Raw genomic sequence first — 22,687 nt, forward strand, 5'->3', positions numbered from 1 at the left:
TAAAAAACTCAATTTAGTGTTGCCATAACATCTAGCAGTTAACTAGAGAGCAGGTACTATTAATTGAGATAGGGATACTGGAGATCATGTTTGAGGGAAAATATGTGCTCAGCTTTGGACACATTTACTATAGATAATATTTTGATGAGTCAGAACTGAAGATGCAGTTTTCTAAGTTATTGACATTAATTATGAAGTGTGAAATTATTGGAACAGAGGGAATTCACCTGTAGCTATCAGCTTGAGAAACATGCCATCATAACCAATTCCTCCTCCAGCTTTATCCCCATTTCAACAATTGTTGAGACCTGCCAACTGTATTCTTCCAGTGTCTCTTTTCTGTTCCTATTACAAATGCCACAGTCTGTCTCTTATCCCTTTTCAAAGGGAACTCCTAACAGGTTGTTCACATATGCCTGTCATATTGCTATCACTTGTCTTCCTAGGTCATGAATAAAATGTGACTTTTATTCTCAAAACCATCTGATTACTCTGTTGTCAGAAAAGAAAATCCCATCTTTTAATCCCAACATTGAAGTTTTCTGCATATTTCTAATTTATTCTCTATGTTCCTTCACATGCCCTCTGCTTTAGGCTTAATGAACTTATCTCATCTCAAAATGGCCATTAACGTCCCTGCCTCTAAACAAGTATTTACACTGTCCCTTCAGAGGACAGTGACTAACCTTATGACTGCACATCCTAAGACCCTGAGACCAAATCTACTTATCTGCAAATCCTATTCATTGTGTAAAGCTCAATTCTGAATTAAAAACCTCAAGTATTTTTGAAGAACATTATTTCATTCTATTTTATAATACAGGTAATGTGTGTGTGCATGCACACCAAGCACATTAGATTTCCTACATGGCAGTTAATAGTATATTTGAATAAAGAATTATATTAACATGTTCATTACCGATTCTGTAATTGTTTATAAATCTCTGGATGAAGTAAATCTCTAGAATGAGTAATTTTGTTAATAGGCTATTATGGTAGAGAAAAACCTGTAATGCTCTCCTTCTGTGTATGGCTGCAAATAGATATTATGGTAGAAAAACATGTTAGTAAATCAAGTGTCTTATTTTGTAATGTTTTGTATAAAGTTACACTGTGCTATTTTAAATGGACTTTTCCAAACTAAAGTTTCTTCTTTTTTTTTTTTTTTAAATTATATTATGCTCAAGCAATAATTGGGACAATTAAATTCACATGATCCCAATTCTACTTCTATGTTCCAATCCATTCTCCCCAGGAAAGTCAGATTCGATTTTTTAAAATATAAATCTGCTTCTCACTTCCACATTTTACCCTGCACCGAAGACAAAGTACAAAGCTGTCATCCTGGTGGACAAGTGCATCTCCGTCACTTCTCCCCTTGTTATCAATGGTGCAGCTCCACTGTCCTCGTTGCCATTCCTCACATTCAAGCTTTTACCCAAATTAAGATCTTCAAATGCACCATTTTCTTGATCTGAAATCCTCTTTCCCTCACTCTCCATTGCCAAGTCCTTCTCTACAATTAAATCTTGGTTTAAATGATGCCTCCTCAGGCCTTTCAGCAAACCTACTGAAATCAATTTCTACCTATTAGTCTCCATCATGTCATCCTTTTTGTTTTCCTCCTCCATTCTGGTCTGTTGAAATTATGTTAGTTGCCCATTGGGCATTTATTTCTCATTCTATCTACCTACCCTCCACCTCATAGACAACAGAAGACGCTTCATAAGGATTAAGGTTATGCCTGTTTTATTAACCACTGTATACCTAGTGAAAAAGTCTGGTGTAGTATATTGCTAGGAGAAAAAAAAATGTGTGTGTGTGTGTGTGTGTGTGTGTACACAAATATATGTGGTTTTCAGGTTGGTGCATAATAGCAGTGTTCTATTAGAAAATGTCTGATGGAAGAGGTAGAAGAGTCATTCTTTGTAGCACTAGAGCAAATACAGAGTCAGCTAGTAGATATTACAGAGATGCAGATATTGCATCAATGAGTCAATTTGAGTTGCCCCCAAATACTGTCAACTATGTAGATGCTATAGGTTTCAAATCTAAGTTGGATGCTTGTCTATTAGAAAAATACTGGATGAGATTCCTGAATAGGAATTGAGAGATGGGACTAGTGGCCTCTAAATTTCCTCCTAAATCATATAATTCTATGACTTCCATTTTTGTGTCATCTGAACACCATGAAGACTCTAACTATCACAAAGTATTTCTCTAACAGAATACTGAGAACAATAATGCTGTTTTAAGATATCTTGCTTCAGGAAGATGTAAAAGACGTGTGTAATAAATAGTTTCTCAGATTGCCTTGATTTAAAGGTCAGATAGATGGTTTGGTTTTAAAGGCCAGGAATAGGACAGATAATTACAGAATTCACACATAAAATCACTGAAATTATAATTATGTCTTATAAAAACACAGACAATGAGTTCAGCCACTGTTTAAATGTCAAAGGAAGCACCGTAATTGTGTTTGGAGCTATTATCAACACAAACAATTCTAGGAACTATAATCTGGTGATCACAGTTTATAAGGAAGCCACATGTTTCCTATTCAATGAAGTATTTTTTGTATGTGTGTAGTAAGGTGTAAGGTATGTTCATTTTGTGATGCTAGTTTCAAACAGTGAAATATAAGACATGGGGTTATAAATGTCACATTTAACAACTGCACTTTTAAAATATGTAATCTATTCATTTAATTCTGACATTCTGTTAGGAATGTTCATAGTTTTTTAATATTTCTATATGTACAGTGTTGTTTGTGTTCAGGTAATAGCTCTGAATACAAATAAAAGGAAATAAATTTACGTGAGTATTGCATAAACTATTCCATCCTAAAACACGTGGTACATACCTCAAAATGATTTCACTCTATGAAAACTATGATTATGCTAAAATTATGTGATTACTAACCTAGACTAGTAAAAATTAGTGCAGTATAGAGGTTATGAGTAAATTCTCGGATATACTGCTTGAGTTTAAATATCTAGTTGGTCACTTAATAATTGAATGATCTTTGCAAATCAATTACCTTTTTCTTCTTTATAAATCAAGGATGAAAATTGCAACTAATTCAAAGGATTATTGTGAGAATTAAAGGAAAGGAGTATAGTGAACCTATCTAACAAAATGCCTGGCTCACAGTAAATGTATCAAAAATATAAATAAAAATCTTTGCTATTTTATGAATACATTAAATTTTAATGCCCTTTAAAAATTAAATTGATTGATTCTTTCAATCGATTATTTATCTTGGTGTCAGGCAGTCTAAAATGGAGAAGTATGGTCTTTATCTGAGTACATCAAGTAAATATATCCTTTATACAAATAATCTGTTTATTTCAGTTAAATGTATTTTGGCACATTTAGTTAGCATATTTTCTGTAAGAGAAAATCATTAAATGAGTAGCTTTCCCAATCAGGTCATTCATGTGTGAATTTAAATCAAACTTACCACTACTAAATATATATATATATATATATATATATATATATATATATATATATATATATATTCATATATATATATATATATTCCTCCTATTAGGCTAATCAAATATTACGTACCCATTAACAGGATCCACCACAATCCCTCTGGGATGGGACATTTCTCCCTCTAAAAGAGTCTTCCGACTCTGAGAAGCTTTTTCTAGCCTGGCCACATTAATGGTCTTCCTATGGCCATCATTTGTCCAGTAAAGGTTATTTCCGATCCAGTCCACAGCAATTCCTTCCACATTATCAAGATCTGTAAAAAGCAAAAACAAGAGAACAACACATTTTACAACAGTGTCCACTACTTATGTTCTACTTAATAAAATGTTTAATTTAAAGAGGAATGAATTCTGATTCTTGGATTCTTTATAGGTTGTTTTGGAAAACATCACCATTCCACATAATATTTTTCAATTTTACTTTGAACGCCATTTTATGTGAACAGCAGATCCTCTATATTTTAATTGAAATAATTATCTGGAGAAAAACAGGAAGTGCCAACACTTTGAAGTGAAAAAAGGGAAATGCCAACACTTTAAAATGAAGGCTTATTGTCTATTATCACGCAAGAAGTGGTTGGATTAGAATAAAAATCCAAGTCATATTATCCTCAGTGTAGAGATCTTTAAAACTGCATTATTCCTCTGGTGAGTCCTGCCCTTGCTGTAAGTGATGAGAGCACAAAAGGGTAAACGTTCTCAGAACATAGATACAGACTATTTAGGGGAAAATCTAGTAATAGGAACAAGGACTATGTTCAAAAAGTACATATTCAAACTTGCAATATGTAATCTGAATAATCAAAATAATAAGGGGGTGGCACCTGGGTGGCTCAGTTGATTGAGTATCCCACTCTTGATTTTGTTTTAGGTCATGATCTCACAGTTTCATGAGGTCAAGCCCCACCTTGGGTTCTGTGCTGACACTGTGGAGACTGCTTGGGATTCCCTGCCTCTCTCTCTGCCTTTCCCTCATTTGTGTGTATATGCATGCACGTTCCCTCTCTCTCTCTCACTCACCCAAAACTGGATAAATTTTTGGGATGCCTGGGTGGCTCAGTTGGTTGAGCTTCTGACTTTTATTCAGGTCATGATATCGCAGTTGGTGAGTTCGAGCCCTGTGTGGGGTTCTGTGCTGACAGCTTAGAGCCTAGAGCCTCAAGCCTGCTTCAGATTCTGTGTCTCTGCCCATCCCTGCTTGCACTCTGTTTCTCTCTGTCTCTCAAAAATAAACTGTTAATTTTTTTTAAATGGATACACTTAAAAAAATTATTTATAAAAAATAAAATAATAGGAATGCCCTCTTGCCAACAGATGAACAGGTCCAGCAGAAGCACATCTCTGAAAGCCCAGAACAGGCTTTCATCATGGAACTGCATGAACAGTAAATCTCAAAGAAACACTAAAATATTTCTCTATATCCTAGACTTATATTACAAAGGATACTATTACAGCCTTCTGTAAGATACAGGCAGTGATAATCCAAAGGAATATTATTAATATATAAACTTATACGAGTTCAACTAATTCAAACGCTTTACAGAAAGGGAAATGCCAACACTTTATACTCAAAGCTGATTGTCCTTCATCACACAAGTAGTGGCAGAATTAGAATAAAAATACAAGTCAGTGATCCTCAGCATAGAGATCTTTAAAACTGTGAGATCTTTAATTCCTGTGGTGAGTCCTGCCCTTGCTTTTTGCCATTTTATGAACCACCTTCCGAACTGTTCACGACATCCTAAGGATAGTTCACTTTTCTAATGCATGAGAAATTACCGGGAACTCCTTTTCTTCTCTCGAAACCAAGGAAACCTTTGTCTCTTTTTCCTCCCTGGTATGAGGTAGAGAACTGCAACTCATGGGGCAAAGCAGTACATAGTAATACACTAGAGACAGAACTGTGCCTTCACACACCACTGGCACATCTACATGCCATTCCCTCATTTGAACATGAAGTAAATGTTTACTATTATCATATTTTTTAATCACGACCCTTCTGGACTTGGAGGAAAATAAGATTTTCTTATGTGACCCTTTCTGCTCATCAGCATAGGCCCTGACTGAGGATGACTAATACAATGTGTGATTTGATCTAACTGAAAATCCCATTATAGTGAATCAGATATGTTTTCTCAATTTCACTAAGCTATCTGCTTCATTACCATCCAGGATGAGTCATTTTCACAGGTTAATTGTGTCTATGCTTAGAAAAAAAAAACTTTAATTTTGTCTTTGCCATATCGACACTTAATTTTCCTGAGCACTTTCCAGCTCTGGAATAATGGGAAAATAATAGCTGTTTATTCTTTTCCTTTATATCTATCATAGTTTGTGGTTGATTTTTATCTTGTTAGTTGGTTTTCAAAAACTGTATTACATTTGAAATCCATTCCAGCATGGACGTTTCCATCTTCAATAGGCCTTTTATTTTTATAACTTTTCCTTTTGACATCTAACTTGACAATTTTTATTCATTTTTCATTGGAAGCAGTTGCAGTACTATCTGGATTCAAATTTTGTTGCTGACACTTGGGTAAGCGCCTCAGTCACTCTGATCTTTAATTTCTACACTCATTAAGTGAAGATAATAGCACCTACACCAGAGGATGATAACAAAGGGTAACCTAGCTACTGCATGTAAAGCACTTAGCATACCTGCAATATTGTAAATTCTCAGTATATGTTAGTTTTTACTCATTTAGCGGATAAAAACAATATTCTATATATGTCCTGACTCTTTTCCTTATGAGTGTAACTTGATAGAAATATACTTTATGTTTATCTCCCTTAAAATTATGATTTAATATTTCCTTGCATTGTGACCAGTGGCCAACTTTAACTAGAAATAGTATACGTAGAGTCAGTTGTGAATACATAGTGAGAGTAAAATGGAATTGAATTTCAAAATTGAGTGAATCCTGTTCCCAATTTGTTGTTTGCTTTTTTTTTTTTTGGAAAATGAAATTCTTAAACAGCATAAAGTAGTGATTAAAATTATAAGTTCTGGAATTACAGGGCCTAGGCTCTGCCACTAATGGTATCTCTAAATTGCTTAACCTTTCTACTCTTCAATTTCCTAATCTTTAAAACAGGTGTAATGTTAGTGTTTAATTCATAGGATGGTTTTAACATTAATTAATATATGTAAAATACATAAAATAATGGTTGGCACATAGTCAATGTTATATAAATATTATTATTAATATATTACTAATAGTATAATTTTCACTATATCCGTCCCTTTAGCTAACTACCTAATCTATTAAGATAGCAAGGAAATGATTAGCTTAATGTTTTTTAAAGATGTTTGGATGTGTGTGTTTTGTTTTTCTTTCCCATGTGGGTGAAAATGAGGTTGAATACAAATTTAAAATAAAGAAATTCCTAAGAGTCTACGTGCAAATTGGAGATCTTTTTAGCCTATCTTTAACAGGGTGTTCTTTAGTAAGAGCCTCAAAGTGAATCCATTTCTCAACAAATATACATTCATGAAGAAAGTATTCTGACTCCATATCCTATCGTATCTGCCTTTAGTTAAACTAAGACTGATGGAACACTAACACCGAGAACATTGGTTTAATGTACATTTTTTTATTTCAAGAAGCATTGGTTGGAATCTGAGATGGACTACTAAGGACTCTAAGACCAAAATATTTCAACAAGGTGATCAAGACATATGAAGGTTAATGTCACTCAAATTTCAAACAAACATAGATGACTACAGAGATATGAATTACCAGCTTGAGGAAACATATGGGCTGTTCAGATGTAAGAAAGGTGAAGTTGGTAAAATTTGCTAGAGTAAATTGCCTTGATATCTTTGGGTAGAGTTCAAGTATTCTACATTGTAAAATCAACATTCACTACTATATTGTTATTGTTATTATATAACTAATATCAAACAAAGATTACAAATGTATTTTTTAATCTGCCAAAATTTCCCTTAAGTTTAACAAAATGCTCATTTTCATTTATCAATAAGAGAGGACTCTCAACATGCTTGTACTCCTTCAAAAAAGATTTCAGATAATGTTTTCTTATATTTTTTTTATTAACATACCTACATGTTCCATTCTAAGTAAAGAATTGAGATATTTATCCATATACTTCAGATTAAAAATGGACCTTTTAATATACTCTGTAAATACTTAAGATTAACATATTGTTTTGGTTCCAATTATTCAACTTCCCATCATTTTTCTTTTGGAAACTTTGTTCTGGTATTTTAAGAATAATTTTTATAAATGGGTGTAATATATGACTAGTCTGCTAAAAAACATGCACTCATCAAAAACTAGACTTTTCACTTAGGTGAAAAATTCTTGAATATTTCCTATAGGTGATATCTACCACTAAGATAATGAGCATGAATAAAGGATAATACAATTTATGTAAATTAAATAATTATTTGGATTTTAAAGAAATAATTAGATAAGTTATTTCAATTAATACCCAGAATTAGATAAAATAAATTTTTAAAAGACTAGAGAAAAATTTCTAACACTAACATCATTGCAGGCCTTTTAGATTTTACACATTTATGGAACAGAAGAGGATTCAAGTTTTATATACTTAAAATAAAATTGTTTACTTTTAAAATTGGGTCCAATTTTTTAAATTTTTTTTTTATCAACGTTTATTTATTTTTGGGACAGAGAGAGAGCATGAACGGGGGAAGGGCAGAGAGAGAGGGAGACACAGAATCGGAAACAGGCTCCAGGCTCTGAGCCATCAGCCCAGAGCCCAAGGCGGGGATCGAACTCACGGACCGCGAGATCGTGACCTGGCTGAAGTCGGACGCTTAACCGACTGCGCCACCCAGGCGCCCCAGGTCCAATTTTTTTTTAAAGAAACGCAATGGATGTGGTCAGTGATGTTTTGTTAAGGTGCATAGATGGAATCTCCAGAATAACCCATGAGTCTTGATCTTTTACAAGAGAATTGGGATTAACGTAATAAGGAATTGGAAATTATACACCACAACTGCCATCATAAAAAGACAATGCCTATATTTTCCCAATATAGCCAAGATTTTCTATTCTTAATGCGAACATTATTTTTTGGGGTTGGAATGAAGCATTACAAGAGTGTGCGAGTGCAGAGGATGATCATGTGCCTTAAATAACCGCATGTGCAGCATGTAACGTAGATCTGCCTAGGGCCGAAGATGCCTTACCTTGCCTCAGAGTTAGCACTTGGACAATTCTCCTGCCTCCTATTCATGTAGTTCAATTAATCAACATCCTCTTTGTGTATTTCAATGTGGCCTGAGGCATCTCAACTTTTATGTTTCTGACATGAGTGAATGAAGTTGATTTACTTATAGCGTGCCAATAAATTTTGCCTGCTAAATTCCCTATCTCCTGGAGATGCAGGAATCTTTGGCTAGACTGAAGTTCTCTTTATCATCTGCCCTCCATGGCCAGCTGAGGCTGATGTTCTCATCCTCATTTTCATTCCAGGTCCTTTCTCAGGTCAGTTTAGAGGTCAGAGAGAATAAATACACAAGCTACTCTCAATCAGAATAAAATACTGATGTATTTAAAGAGAAATGTAAAGTGCATATAGGGTCTTATTTTAAGATGAAAAGAATGTATTAAAATATAGCAGTTTCCTTTTTTTATTATCAAAAGCATATTGTTGGTTTCAATTTAGGAGGAGAGTGTCACAGACTGTCTCTCTATGGCATTCAGATATTTCATCTTTGATGCAGTGATGAGCATAGAAGAGAGTAAAGAAAGCACCACAGTATTCATCATAGTTACTAATAAATGATAATCTATCTAAATGATAATCAAATGGAAGGTTTCAAGAATTATTAAGAACTGAGTTTTTTCCCCTACTTTCAAGCTCAAAACTTAGCCCAGTACTGTTTCGTGGATGATGCTAGAAGACACAAGACGTGTAAGTCAAAATAAAGGACTTTATTACTCACAGCATAGAAAGTAGCATGGTCATGAGCAAACTGATACCAGTTTCTTTAACTCCAAAGTCCCGTGGGGATCACTGGGTTCAGCCCACATAGACGTGTTCACAAACAGTGAGTTTGTGAAATAATTCTGAAGTTAGGAAACCCAAATCTTTTCTAAAGGGCAATAAACAGGACTGTTCTTTATACTGTAGGGATAAACTAACTCTTATTCCAAAGCTCTTTTCTATACAAAAGTCCTTGAAAGAATATTTCTGAATAAAAGGCAGTAATCGTCTCACTCTAAGACATGCAGAAATGTGAGTGATTCACAGAGAAATATCTCCCAAGGAAAGTCACAGAAGTCATAAATTGGTAATCTTTAATAAATGTAGACAGATGAGCAAACAGGTTAGCATGAAAATGACCACCACTAACAAACATTTTAGCGTTCTATGCTATTATTGCTGTTATGGGAATTATTTATTGATTTATACTACCACATCTTGAAGTATTTCGTTCAGCCAGCCATATGTGATCGTTAATTTTATGAGTCAATTCGAATAGGCCAAGATATACAGATACCTGTTTAAACATAAGTCTAGACATTGCTGTCAAGGTAATTTTTTAGGTGATTAACATTTAAATCCATATACTTGCAGTAAGGCATATTACTCTCCATATTGTGGGTTGGTGTCATCTACTCATATGACATTAGAAATAAAACAAAAACAAAAACAAACACAAAAAGACTGAAGTCCCCTGAGGAAGAGGGAATTAAGTTTCTAAATTATCTTCAGACTTCAACTTTTCCATGGGTCTACAACCTAGCTGACCATCCTGCAGATTTCTGACTTGCCATCCACCACATTCATGCAAGCCAGTTCTTCAAATTACATTTTTCTCTCTTACTCTTTATGTACACATCCTATTGGATGTTTCCATGAAGAACCTAATATACCATTACTGTGCCAGTCATCTGGAAATTATTTTGCTAAATGCTCTAAGCAAAAGAAATACACTCTTCACGTTCATTCCTTTCAAATCAAACTGGAAAGTACACACGATGGAAGGGCAGAGATAATTTCATTTTAAGAATTCGCTTACAAATCAGCAATGGGTATATAGCTCATTTTTACATACTACACTAAAAATTGTAAATAATATCAGAGTTGTGTTCTAAATATTATTAAATGTTTTTATTTTTTGTAAATTATGGTATTTTCACATCTTTACAAGAACCTTTCCAGCTAGGAGGAGACTGCCTCTTCTAGGGATACCCAATTCTTAGAGACAGCAAAGGGCCCAGCCAGGAATATGCCTTTGATGTGAAAACTAACCAACCCATTTGGAAGAACTGATTTGTTAAAATGTTCATATTTCCCAAAGCAATCTGCAGATTCGATGCAATCCTTATCAGAATACCAACAGCATTTTTCACTGAACTGAAACAAATAAAACTAAAATTGGCATGGAATCACCGAAGACCCCAGATGGCCAAAGCCATCTTTAGAAAGAGAAACCTGAAGGTATCACAATCCTGTATTTTAAGATACACTACAAAGTTGTAGTAATCAAACAATATGGTACTAGCACAAAAACAGACACGTAAATAAACTGCACCTAATAGAGAGCCCAGAAATAAACACACACTTATATGATCTACCTATATCAAAGGAGACAAGAATATATAATGGGGAAAAGACAGTCTGTTCAATAAATATTGTAGGAAAAATTGGACAGCTACATGAAAAAGAATTAAACTGGACCACTTTCTAATACCATATGTAAAAACAAATTCAAAATGGATTAAAGACCTAAATATGAGGCATGAAACCATAAAACTCCTAAAGCGAAACAAAGTCAGTAATTTCTTTGATACCGGCTTTAGCAGTATTTTTCTAGATATGTCTCCTCAGGAAAAAGAATCAAATACAAAACTAAACTAGTGGGACTAGCCTAAAATAAAAATGGTTGTACACAGCAAAGAAAAGCATCAACAAAAAAAATGACAATTTACTGAGCAGGGAAGATATACAGAAATGATATATCTGATAAGGGCATTCATATTCAAAATATAAAAAGAACTTTTACAACTCAACACCAAAAAAAAAAAAAAATCCCCAAATAATCTGATTAAAAGTGGGCAGAGGACCTGAATAGGCATTTTTCCAAAGAAGATGTACATAATTCAGATAACTAACAGACACATGAAAAGATGTTCAGTATCACTAAGCATCAGGGAAATACAAATCAAAACCACAATGAACCATCACTTCACACCTGTCAGAATAGCTATAATCAAAAAGACAAGAAAAAACAAGTGTTGGTGAGGATGTGGAGAAAAATCAACCCTCTTGCACTGTTGGTGGGAATGCAAACTGACGCAGTTGCTATGAAAAACAGTGTGGAGGTTTTTCAAAAAAATTAAAAATAGAAATACCATATGATATAGCAATTCTGTTATTCAGTATTTATCCAAAGAAGACAAAAACACAAATTCAAAACATTATATGCACCCCTATGTTTATTGCAGCATTATGTAAACTAGAAAAGATATGGAAGCAACTCACATGTACATCGATTGATGAATGGATAAAAAAGATCACACACACACACACACACACACACACACACACACACACAGAGGCATATTACTCAGCCATAAAAGGGAATGGAATGAGATCTTGCCATTGCAACAACATGAAGGGACCTAATGGATATTATGCTAAGTGATATGTTAGAGAAAAACAAGTACCATATGATTTCACTTATATGTGGAGTCTAAAAATGAAAAAATAAAATAAATAAAATTTAAAAAAGGAAATGAAGAAAGAATAAAACAAAAGCAGAACCAGACCCGTAAACACATAGAACAAACTGATGTTTGCCACAGGACAGATGGGTAGGATATGGGCAAAATGGGTGAAGGGGAGTGAGAGATACAGGCTTCCAGTTATCAAATGAGTAAATTACAGGGATGAAAGGTACAAAATAGGGAATATGGTCGATAACAATGTAATAGCATTATATGAGAATAGTTATACTTACAGTGAACATAGCACAATACATAGAGTCGCTCAATCACTATATTGTACCCCTAAAATTAATGTAACAATGTGCATTAAAACAAAATGAAACAAACAAAAACCTGACCAATCCAAAGCCATACGTCCTCTATCTGGTCCACAGCCTAGGAGAGAATACTCTTCTGCCTTAAAATCATCCCAGGGCCAGGTACCAAGCAACTATGACTCCTCTCATTTAAAATCCAGTGGAAGTATTCACACAAGCCAGTTCTAAAGTGTTTATCCTACCTGCTTGCCTTTCCCACAGAAATGCCAATAAAGGATGTTATTAGCTAAAGCTATCCCTTCATTCCTATTTTTGACCTCCTGACCACCATGCTGTCTTTCTTATGTTGCCCTGTATGTTGCGCTGTGCCTTCTGTCTCTCAGGCCTGTGAATGTAATCAACTTTGTTTTCCTGAGCCTCTCCTCTGTCTCCTGTTGTGGCTGCACGTGATGAAATATCTCATGAAAGAATACAAAATATGCATCCTCATTGTGAATGGGAGAGAGAGAAAGTAATTTCCATTAATGTGCTTTTACTACCCAATTCCTCCTATTTACTAAGAGAGAACAGAGCAAAAATAGCTTTAACTTCTGAACACAAAATAATATACCTATTCTTGAATATTCTTCTTAGTCCCATGAAGTTATAATTTATAAACATAAAACATTTTGGAACTCATTGCATTAATACTCAATTACTCATTCTCTTTCATAGTAGATGAAAAGGCAAGTCCATTAGAAGTTCCCTGAGCAATTTAATTTCATATAAAGTAACTTTTTTATTAGCTATGTTTGCTAATATGTTTCATAGTTTTGCATTTGGTCACTTAAACATTCAAACAGTTGTACCACTTTAATTGATATTTTTCAAGGAACTTTTAAAAGAAACAAGGTGACACATACTTTGCTTAGGTTTTAGGGGAAGATATCCACTATTAAATTCCAAGTTGAGCTTAAAAGCCAGAGGATATAAGTCTTCATTATATTTATAATTACCATGATAAAAAACAGATGTGGGACATCCTCCTGGAACTTACCTTATTATCCTAAATTAAACAAAAGTATACTTGTTTCAGACCCGCATTAATTCCCAGCGGAAAAACAAGATAGGCAAAACACATGTGTGAGTAAAAGGTAAAAGTGAAAAAGTCCTTAAAATTTATCTTGCAGAAACCCTTCTATAAATATCTAAAAAAAGACACATAGTAACAACCCTCACTGGTCCACAGGTAGCCTTCCAAAACTGAAGCAGTGAGTCAGGGAAAAATATAATAATAAAATTAGGCAGGGACATACATATAAAGTCAGTATTTTACAGATTAAAGGGAGCTAAAGACCCCTATAGTCCAGTGTCTATATTCTATAAATAATGAAACAAAGCCCCAGAAAAATAAACTGACTCACAAGGGTCCCATTTAGTTGGTAGTCAATACATCTACTTTAAGTTTGATCCCAAGAATTGTTAAAGAAAAAAAAAATCATAAATCAAAGCAAGAGTCAGACAGTTAATACAAGCAAGGATTCATGGGGTGGGGGGGGTGGGGGCGGGGGACGTAAAGGTGGGAAGTGGGACGTAAAGGAAAAAGGAGACAGATTACGTACACTGAAGCAAAGGATGGTTTACCAACTTTCCAATGAAAAGTCATTATTCGCAATAAACCATAGCTTCATTTGCTTAGCAAAATATATTTGATGGCTGACAATGTAGATATTCAACAAACTTATACATTAAAGGAAGTCAAATATTCAAAGTAAAGGAAAAATTGAGGCACTGGTATGGGATACAAGAGACTGAGAAGATTTAAGTACTGTATACATTGTAGAAAAATTGGTAGAATTTGGGCAAGGTCTTTAGTTAATGGCATTGTATCATAATTACTTTTCGGGTTTTGGTAACTTTGGTATTGTTATTTGAGATATCATTATTAGGGGAAAGTGTGAGGAATATATGGAAATAGTACTATTTTGCAATTTTTCTACCAAACTAAATAAAAGTAGTTCATTAATTTTTTATATTAGTTTTATAATTATATTTATAATGAAATACATAAATGAATGGCTTTAGAAATGCATTAGTGTTTATATCCAGCAAATGTCAAAGGTTAGATGTAGCATAATCTGTAGAACAAAAACGGAGGTAGTTAAAAGTGACATCAATGCTGAGCCTGCTTCGGATTCTATGTCTCCCTCTCTCTCTGCCCTCCCCCTGCTCATGCTCTGTCTCTCTCTCTCTCTCCCTCAAAAATAAATAAACATTAAAACATTTTTTAAAAAATGATATTAATGCTATGTTTTATAACAATTTGGATGCAGTAAATTAAATTTATCCTTACAATTCCACAACAAAACCACAAAGAAAATTTGTGCAGAATAATTCATATACATAAGTAGATAGTATGAAATCATTCAAGGTAGGCATGTGACTCTGCAAAACAGTAATAATTAATAATAACAAAGCTGTGTAGAAAAAGGAGACACTGATTCAGAGAGTCAGAATGTGTGGCACAATGAAGACGATTCTTACATGTGGATTCGATAAAAATTGTAATTAATTTTTTCACTAAGAATGTTGTTTAAGTTCAAATGAATCACGAGAATATGTACAATTTTACAAGATTGCTACAAAGGGTTACTAGAGGGGTTGTGGGAGGGAGGATGAGCTAAATGGGTAAGGGGCATTAAGGAATCTACTCCTGAAAGCAATGTAGCACTATATGCTAACTAATTTGGATGTAAATTTAAAAAATAAAATTAAAACAAAATAAGAATTATCAGGGAAACTCATTATAAGAACAATATCCATAAACACCAAAATAACTTCAGATAATACTGATGAAAAAAAATAATGATGGATCTTATTTTTCTTCATTTTCTTTTTTAAAGTGTTTTTTTTTTAATTTTTAAGCTTGTTTATTTATTTTGAGGAGAGAGAGAGAATATATCCCAAGCAGGCTCTTCACTGTCAGCAAAGCGCCCTACAAGGGTCTCAAATTGAGATCATGACCTGAGCTGAAACCAGGAGTCAGTCACTTAACAAATTGAGTCACCCAGGTGCCCCTATGTTGTTCCCCATTTTAGAATAAAAAAAAATCATTCTTCAATCACTCTTAACTTTGTGTAATCACCTTAGTTACTATTTAAAAGTAATGATAGCCAAAGTAAAGAACCTATTCAGTAACAGTTTTTGTACAGCTTCCATTTAGCCAGGCACTAAGGATCTATTAATGAGTGAAACTAAAACCTCTGACATCTTTTTTTTTTTTTAATTTTTATGTATTTATTTTGAGAGAGAGAATTGGTGCATGAGCAGGGGAAGGGCTGAAAGAGAGGAGAGAGAGAGAATCCCAAGCAGGTTCTGCGCTATCAGCGCAGAGCCCGACACGGGGGCTTGATCTCACCAATGTGAGAGCATGACCTGAGCCAAAATCAAGAGTTGGACCCTACCAACTGACCCACCCATGTGACCCAAACCTCTGATATCTTGAAGCTTATGTTTTTGCAGCAAGGCAACACACAAGCAAAATATGTCTAGGATGATTACTAAAAGTAACCTGAGAAAAAGGATAAGGGAATCCCTTTGGGCCAGGAATATGTATAGATAATGGGTTTAGATGGGGTGACCAGAAAAGGCTAAGTGAGGAGGTAATCTATAAACACAGACTTCTGAGAGGTACAGGAGAGACACATGGGGACACCTGGTGGAACAGCATTGCAGACACAATTAACTACTACATATGTAAGTGCCCTGTGAGGGCACCACACCCAGGGTGTTCAGTTTTTTTCTCTATGAATTTAAAAGTCCTTAGGTGGAAGATTCTTCAGGTAGTTATATGTAAAAGGCTCATGAACAGAGATAAATGAGTCCTTGATATGACTTGTGCTTATTTCCAGGGTCTTATCTGTGGGTATCGGGAGAGGCAGTCCTCACGGGATCTTGAGTGTCCCTGAAATTTCTTGCTGAATGTGCTGAATTTAAGGCTTCTTTGTCTTCTCACACTGAACATTTTCTAAAGCTAGTCACATAGGCAACTAAATCAAGGAAAGTACACGGTTACAACTGAATAACTACTCTACAAAGCAGAGAAACTAGGGAACTTTCTGTTTGGAACAAAATTGGCTCTTTGCTCTAAAGGTACTGATCACCAGGCCACGGGACTCTCAACTATGTCATAATTCACTGCTTGCTCAGCACCTATGTGGGGCCATCACTTCACCCTGTGAGACCTGGGGACAGGGAAGAGTGCCACTATGCTTACAATCATGCTGTCTGCTATGCTGTGAGTAATTAAAGTCTCATTTTTTAAAATTTATATTTTTGACACTTATACGATGGTGCCAGGTTGACTCCCTGTCATCCTCCATGACAGGGTTTCTCAAACTGGCACTGATGACAATCTGGACATAATTCTTTGTCATGAGGGACTGTCCTGCGCATTGCATGACGTTTAGCACACCAGCTTCTCTCTATTAATTCCAGTAGCACCTCCCTCCCCAGTTGTGACAACCAACTATGATTCCAGATATTACCAAACGTCCTGTGGAAGACACAATTACTCTTGCTCTACACGGTTGAAGTTTTACCTTTAAAGTGAGTGATATTTCTCAAACTCTTTCTAATCCATTTCAATTTCCCAAAATATGAATTTCCTGCCATTAAACAAAGAGTTCTTTGTAATTTTTTTTGGCAAAATCTACTAAGAATACTAAATTAGGTATCTATGCCTAGTAGAGTACAGCTGTATGACTAGTTATTTTGTAGTAAATATAAACTACTATAATTTTTTCAAATATGTAGCCTCAGACTGGCTTACATTTTATTGAAATTCCATACATGTAAAATACTTTAAAAAGAGAAAAGCTAAATGTTTCATGGTTAATCACAGTGACAAATATTTGGAAATATTTGTCTCAGAATGGTTTCTTTCCCATGTATATCTCTAGATATCTTTTTCATCTCTAAAAAGGGTACTTGTTTAAACTTGAAATAATAGCTATATTTTACAATTTTAAATTACTCTTTGTGGGACAAGTTACAAAAACCCTAATAGCTAAAACATCAAGGTAACACTGACTCAAAATATGCACATTCTTCTTTGATGTACAATAAAGGTTTATCAAAATTAAATTTGGTAACAGAGATAAAAGTGTTAATTCTGGTGCCAGGAACACACTGAGATCCTTGGGAGGCAGATGTGTACAAATCAAACAAGAAAACAGATGTGCATTAAAATATTTCATATAGCTATCAGACTGTCCCCACACATTAAATATGCTAATGCCACTGCAATATATTCATGCAAGTTATCTAAATATTGCACATTACACTAGATGACAGCTAATTTGTTGTTTTGTATATAAAAAACTGAGAGCTGAAATGCATAATTTGATGAGAACTTTGATTCTTTCCATTTACATAAGAATAGTGAAGGAAAAAAAAAGTTAATAGATACAGAGAAAAGATGTTTAAGAGAAAAAGAAAGAGAAAAGAGAATAGATGTTTAAGGAAGGTATGAAGTAGTAGTCATCATTCCTGTTTCTTTTTGGAGGAAGGGGGACAGGCAAAAAGCATGTAACAGTTTCCTATTCTAGTTTATAAGTCTAGTATAAAAGTGGTCTGGGATAGAGATACCATAAGTTTGTTTGCCATTGTAAATCTAGGAAATAAATGTAAATTCTCTTCAACAATAAAATATTTACAAGAGCTTATGGTTATTTTTTCCCTTCTTTTAGTCATGCATGAAACCTTCATTTTCAAGATATTTTCCAATATATTGTTTCCAAGACACTGTCTGACTTGGTCATTGGTGTATCTTCAGGACTTAGAACATTGCCTATCTATAACATGATCTCAACAAATACTGCTTGTCTGGGTGGATATATAAATGAATGGCTCACCATCACCTCATGAATAATTCCAATTTTCGTCCCATTGATATAGAAGACCATCCACAATTATCTGCCTCTAACCTCCTTTATAAGCCCTGTGATCCAAGCATCTGTGCTAGATTATACTCCTTTTAGCTAATTGATGTGCTGTTTTGGGGAGAAAATGGGCTTTGATGTCAGAGAAAAAAGGGCATCTTTACTTTCAAGCTCTATTTCATTTTAGCCTTTATAAGAATTTTTATGACTTCCCTTTATTAGGTTTTTGAGAAGGTCAAATAAAATAACACATAAGGTTCATATGAAAATAGGTTGTTTTTTTTTTTATTTAAACTTTTTTTTTCAACGTTTATTTATTTTTGGGACAGAGAGAGACAGAGCATGAATGGGGGAGGGGCAGAGAGAGAGGGAGACACAGAATCGGAAACAGGCTCCAGGCTCTGAGCCATCAGCCCAGAGCCTGACGCGGGGCTCGAACTCACGGACCGCGAGATCGTGACCTGGCCGAAGTCGGACGCTTAACCGACTGCGCCACCCAGGCGCCCCCATATGAAAATAGGTTTTAATAATCGTTAGCAATGTTAGCTTATTTCCCACTCCCATATGCATATTTTACTTTCCCATTTGTGTGCATATTTATTTTCCATTTCCTCTCTTTTTTCATCTTTCTAATTCCTTTCCATCTTGCAAGGCCATAAGAACATTCTCTTTGCTACACAAATGTTTTCTTTCTCTCTGTAAAATTCACCTGTCCTCTGAACTCCCTTAGTACTATATCTGTATCTCATTCCTAACATGTATCACTTACTGTCCTGTTAAGTTTACTGAACTATGGACATGCTATCTTTTCCAGTTGTATCTGTAGAATATGAGTACAGGTAGAAATATAATTTGTGCTTAAAACCCCTAGTAGACATTGGTAATAAAGGGGTAGTAAATATTTCTAAAATGAAAAAAAAATTAATGAATGAAAGTAAGTAATATTCTTTTTGGGTAAAGGAAAGAAGAAACATAATTGGAGATGTGTGGGTAGCCTATTCATTCCAGAATTCTAGTGAGAGTACTCTCCTATTGTTTCAATATGATATCATCCCAGTATTTTCATATAGTGATGAATACCTAGAAGAAATATCATATCCTTAGTTTGACTACTAGATCCTTAAAAATACTCATATTTGGATTATGGAAAACATTTTTATAGATAACACCTACAAATCAAACAAATCACAGAAAAAAAAAATCACACAGACATGTATACCCAGATTTTCACATGGAGACATATCACTTAATCAGGCTAAAAATTTCACATCTCAGTGTTTGACATATGCCATCACTACTCTAAGAGCCATCAAGGGGCGCCTGGGTGGCGCAGTCGGTTAAGCGTCCGACTTCAGCCAGGTCACGATCTCGCGGTCCGGGAGTTCGAGCCCCGCGTCGGGCTCTGGGCCGATGGCTCAGAGCCTGGAGCCTGTTTCCGATTCTGTGTCTCCCTCTCTCTCTGCCCCTCCCCCGTTCATGCTCTGTCTCTCTCTGTCCCAAAAATAAATAAATGTTGAAAAAAAAATTAAAAAAAAAAGAGCCATCAAAAGCAAATTTTGCAGTTTTAATTTAAATAAATATGCTAGATGAAAATTTTTACTACTTGAAAAGTATTATGCAATGTAAAAAGTCAATAAAAAATATTTTCCTTCCTTGTCACTGTAATGTTGAATGTGTTACAAAATTTGGAATATCAGTAGCCTACAGATAGGTAAATTATATTAAATAAAGCATAATTCATACTCTGCTACTATAGAGCAGTATCTCTTAATTCAAACAGTAAGGGGTTCCGGGAACCTGGATGGCTCAATCGGTTAAGTGTTGACTCTTGGCTTCTGCTCAGGTCATGATATCATGGTTGGTTCATGAATTCAAGCCCCACATCACTCTGTGCTAACAGCATGGAGCCTCCATGGGGTTCTCTGTACCACCCCCCTGCCCTTCCCTTGCTCAAGACTGCATGGTTTCTTTCTCTCTTTCTCTCTCTCTCTCTCTCTCTCTCTCTCTCTCAAAAATAAATAAATAAAGATGGAAACAACCATAACTGCAAAGAGTAAGGGGGGAAATCTCTGGAATTGAATAGAAAATTTATTATAAATGTTACAGTAAATGTTCTAATAGATCAAGAACATTTTAAAGAGCTGTTTAATAAGAAACAGATTGCCTTTCTACAATTAATTTGCTTGAAGTTTGAAATAATTATGTAATAAATACAACCTTCTGGATCACAGATGATATTTTCTAAAAACCATGCCGCATTTCAATAGGGCTTTTTTTTCTATCTCATCTGGTTTATAGCCCCCAGAATTCCTGGCAAAACAGTGACATATCTACCAGGAAAGATGCTTTCTTCTTCATATATTTACATGCTGAAGTTGATCTGAATTTCACAATTCTTCCAGAACAGTATTACTGCAGAACTTACTTAATTTTTTTTTGAGAGGGAGCATGTGGTTGCACAAGTGGGGAGGGGCAGAGAGAGGACCTTCAGCAGACTCCACTCCTAGCGCTGAGGCCCATTCACAGGACTCATCTCATGCCTGATAGGACCTGAGATGAAATTAAGAGTCTGTCACTTAACTGACTGAGCCACCCACATGCCACAGAATTTATGCATTTTACAAATGATGGCCCAACATACCAAATAGTGGAAAGAGTGTAAGAATATAAATTGGAACTTGGGGATATTGATAAAAATTCTATGCTAACTATCCGTTAGACATTGGGCAAATGACACAGACTCTCTGAACCCATTTGTCTTCCCATGCAAAATTAGAGAATCCTATGCATATATTATACCTACCATGTACTAAATACCTTGCAAAAACACTATGGCTCCTTATTCTCAAAGCAAATGACAACAATTATTATTCCTACCTCACATATGTAGTTGACAAAACTTTGGAAAGGTTACATAATTTGTCTGAGGTTACACAGCTAATAAAGTATGGAGCAGAATTCAAACGCAGACACTTTGACACTACTCCTGCACCTGCTCATGTAAACTCTACAGTGTGTTATTATGATCTTCAAGGACATGTTCATTTCCAAATTTCTATAACTGTTTGTAATCATCTCCAAACTAAACAAATTTAATGAAGGGAGGTATTATGGCATGTTAGAAAAAGTATGGCAATTGGGAGTTCAGCGATCAGAGAAACAGGTCCAAATCCTAACATATAACATTACTAATTGAGTTATAAGAGAATATTCCTTAACTCCTAAGACCAAGCTTCCTAACCCATGTAAAAAAACACAAATTCTCCTACTTTCAAGGTTAAGTTTAAAGATCCAGAATAACTTAGGAGGGATGCTCAGAAGATGGCAGATTAGGAGGATGCTGGGCTCACCTCGCCCTGCTCATCACATAGATTCTACCCACATTGGTCTAAATAACCCAGAAAACCACCAGAAGACTATCAGAACTGATTCTCTGGAGACAAGCATAGACAAGAGGCCCATGGAAGAGGATAGGAAGGGCAGACAGGTGGTGTGTGCTACACGGACTGGCAGGAGGGAGCCAGAGCAATGGAGGGGCAGCCCGCTGGGCATGGCAGAGCCCCCGAAATCTGGCTTGCAAAAGTGGAGGGGCCGCACTCCATGAGTTCTGCCATGGGGATTTAACATCTGCAATGCTAAAAGTCAACAGCTCTACTCTCAGAGAGCGGGGAGGGCAAGAGGACGCCGGGAGGAAGAGTTGTTGAGTCCCAGAAGGACAGAGCTCCAAGGAAGAACAAAGGTGCTGGCAAGCACCATCTCCCTCTCCCATCCCCCAGCTAAAATTCCAAAGGGAACCAGTTCCTGTCACCAAACTTACTTGCACCACGCAAACGCCCAACATTGTGCTTCTGTGGATCCATCCCTCCAACAGGTCTACCTCCCTCCTGGTGCTGCAGGGCCCCTCCTGCAGGGGACCACTGATGGCAAAGTGATCTAAGTCTGCCCCTCACACCCCTATACACATTGTGGATCCACCCCTGCACCCTCACTAATACGCCAGATCCCATCAAAGCAGCACCACAAGCCTGGCAGTGTGCAAACAGTCCACACAGGGCCATACCACTCCACTCTGCCCCTGGGAGAGGGGAAGATAAGGTACACACCAGTCTGACTGTGGCCCCAATGTTGGGCTGGGGGCAGATATCAGGTCTGACTGCGGCCCTGCTCACCAACACAAGTTTCTCCCAACAGCACAGGGGAAGTACCCTGCAGTTTGGAGATACCACTGGGAATACCCAAAATGACAAAACAGAATAATTCTCCTCAAAGAAACGCCA

General features: G+C 35.7%; 1 protein-coding gene across 1 annotated transcript in view; it reads right to left on the reverse strand.

Annotated features, from left to right (window-relative positions):
* Positions 1–22,687, reverse strand: part of LRP1B (LDL receptor related protein 1B) — a 1,901,338-nt gene that overhangs the window by 761,841 nt on the left and 1,116,810 nt on the right. The window contains exon 12 of the mRNA XM_043576625.1: positions 3,577–3,757. Within this exon, the coding sequence (XP_043432560.1) occupies positions 3,577–3,757 (181 nt within the window). The remainder of the gene's footprint in view (positions 1–3,576; positions 3,758–22,687) is intronic.

Source organism: Prionailurus bengalensis, chromosome C1 (genome assembly GCF_016509475.1).
Source record: "Prionailurus bengalensis isolate Pbe53 chromosome C1, Fcat_Pben_1.1_paternal_pri, whole genome shotgun sequence".
Lineage (NCBI taxonomy): Eukaryota > Metazoa > Chordata > Mammalia > Carnivora > Felidae > Prionailurus > Prionailurus bengalensis.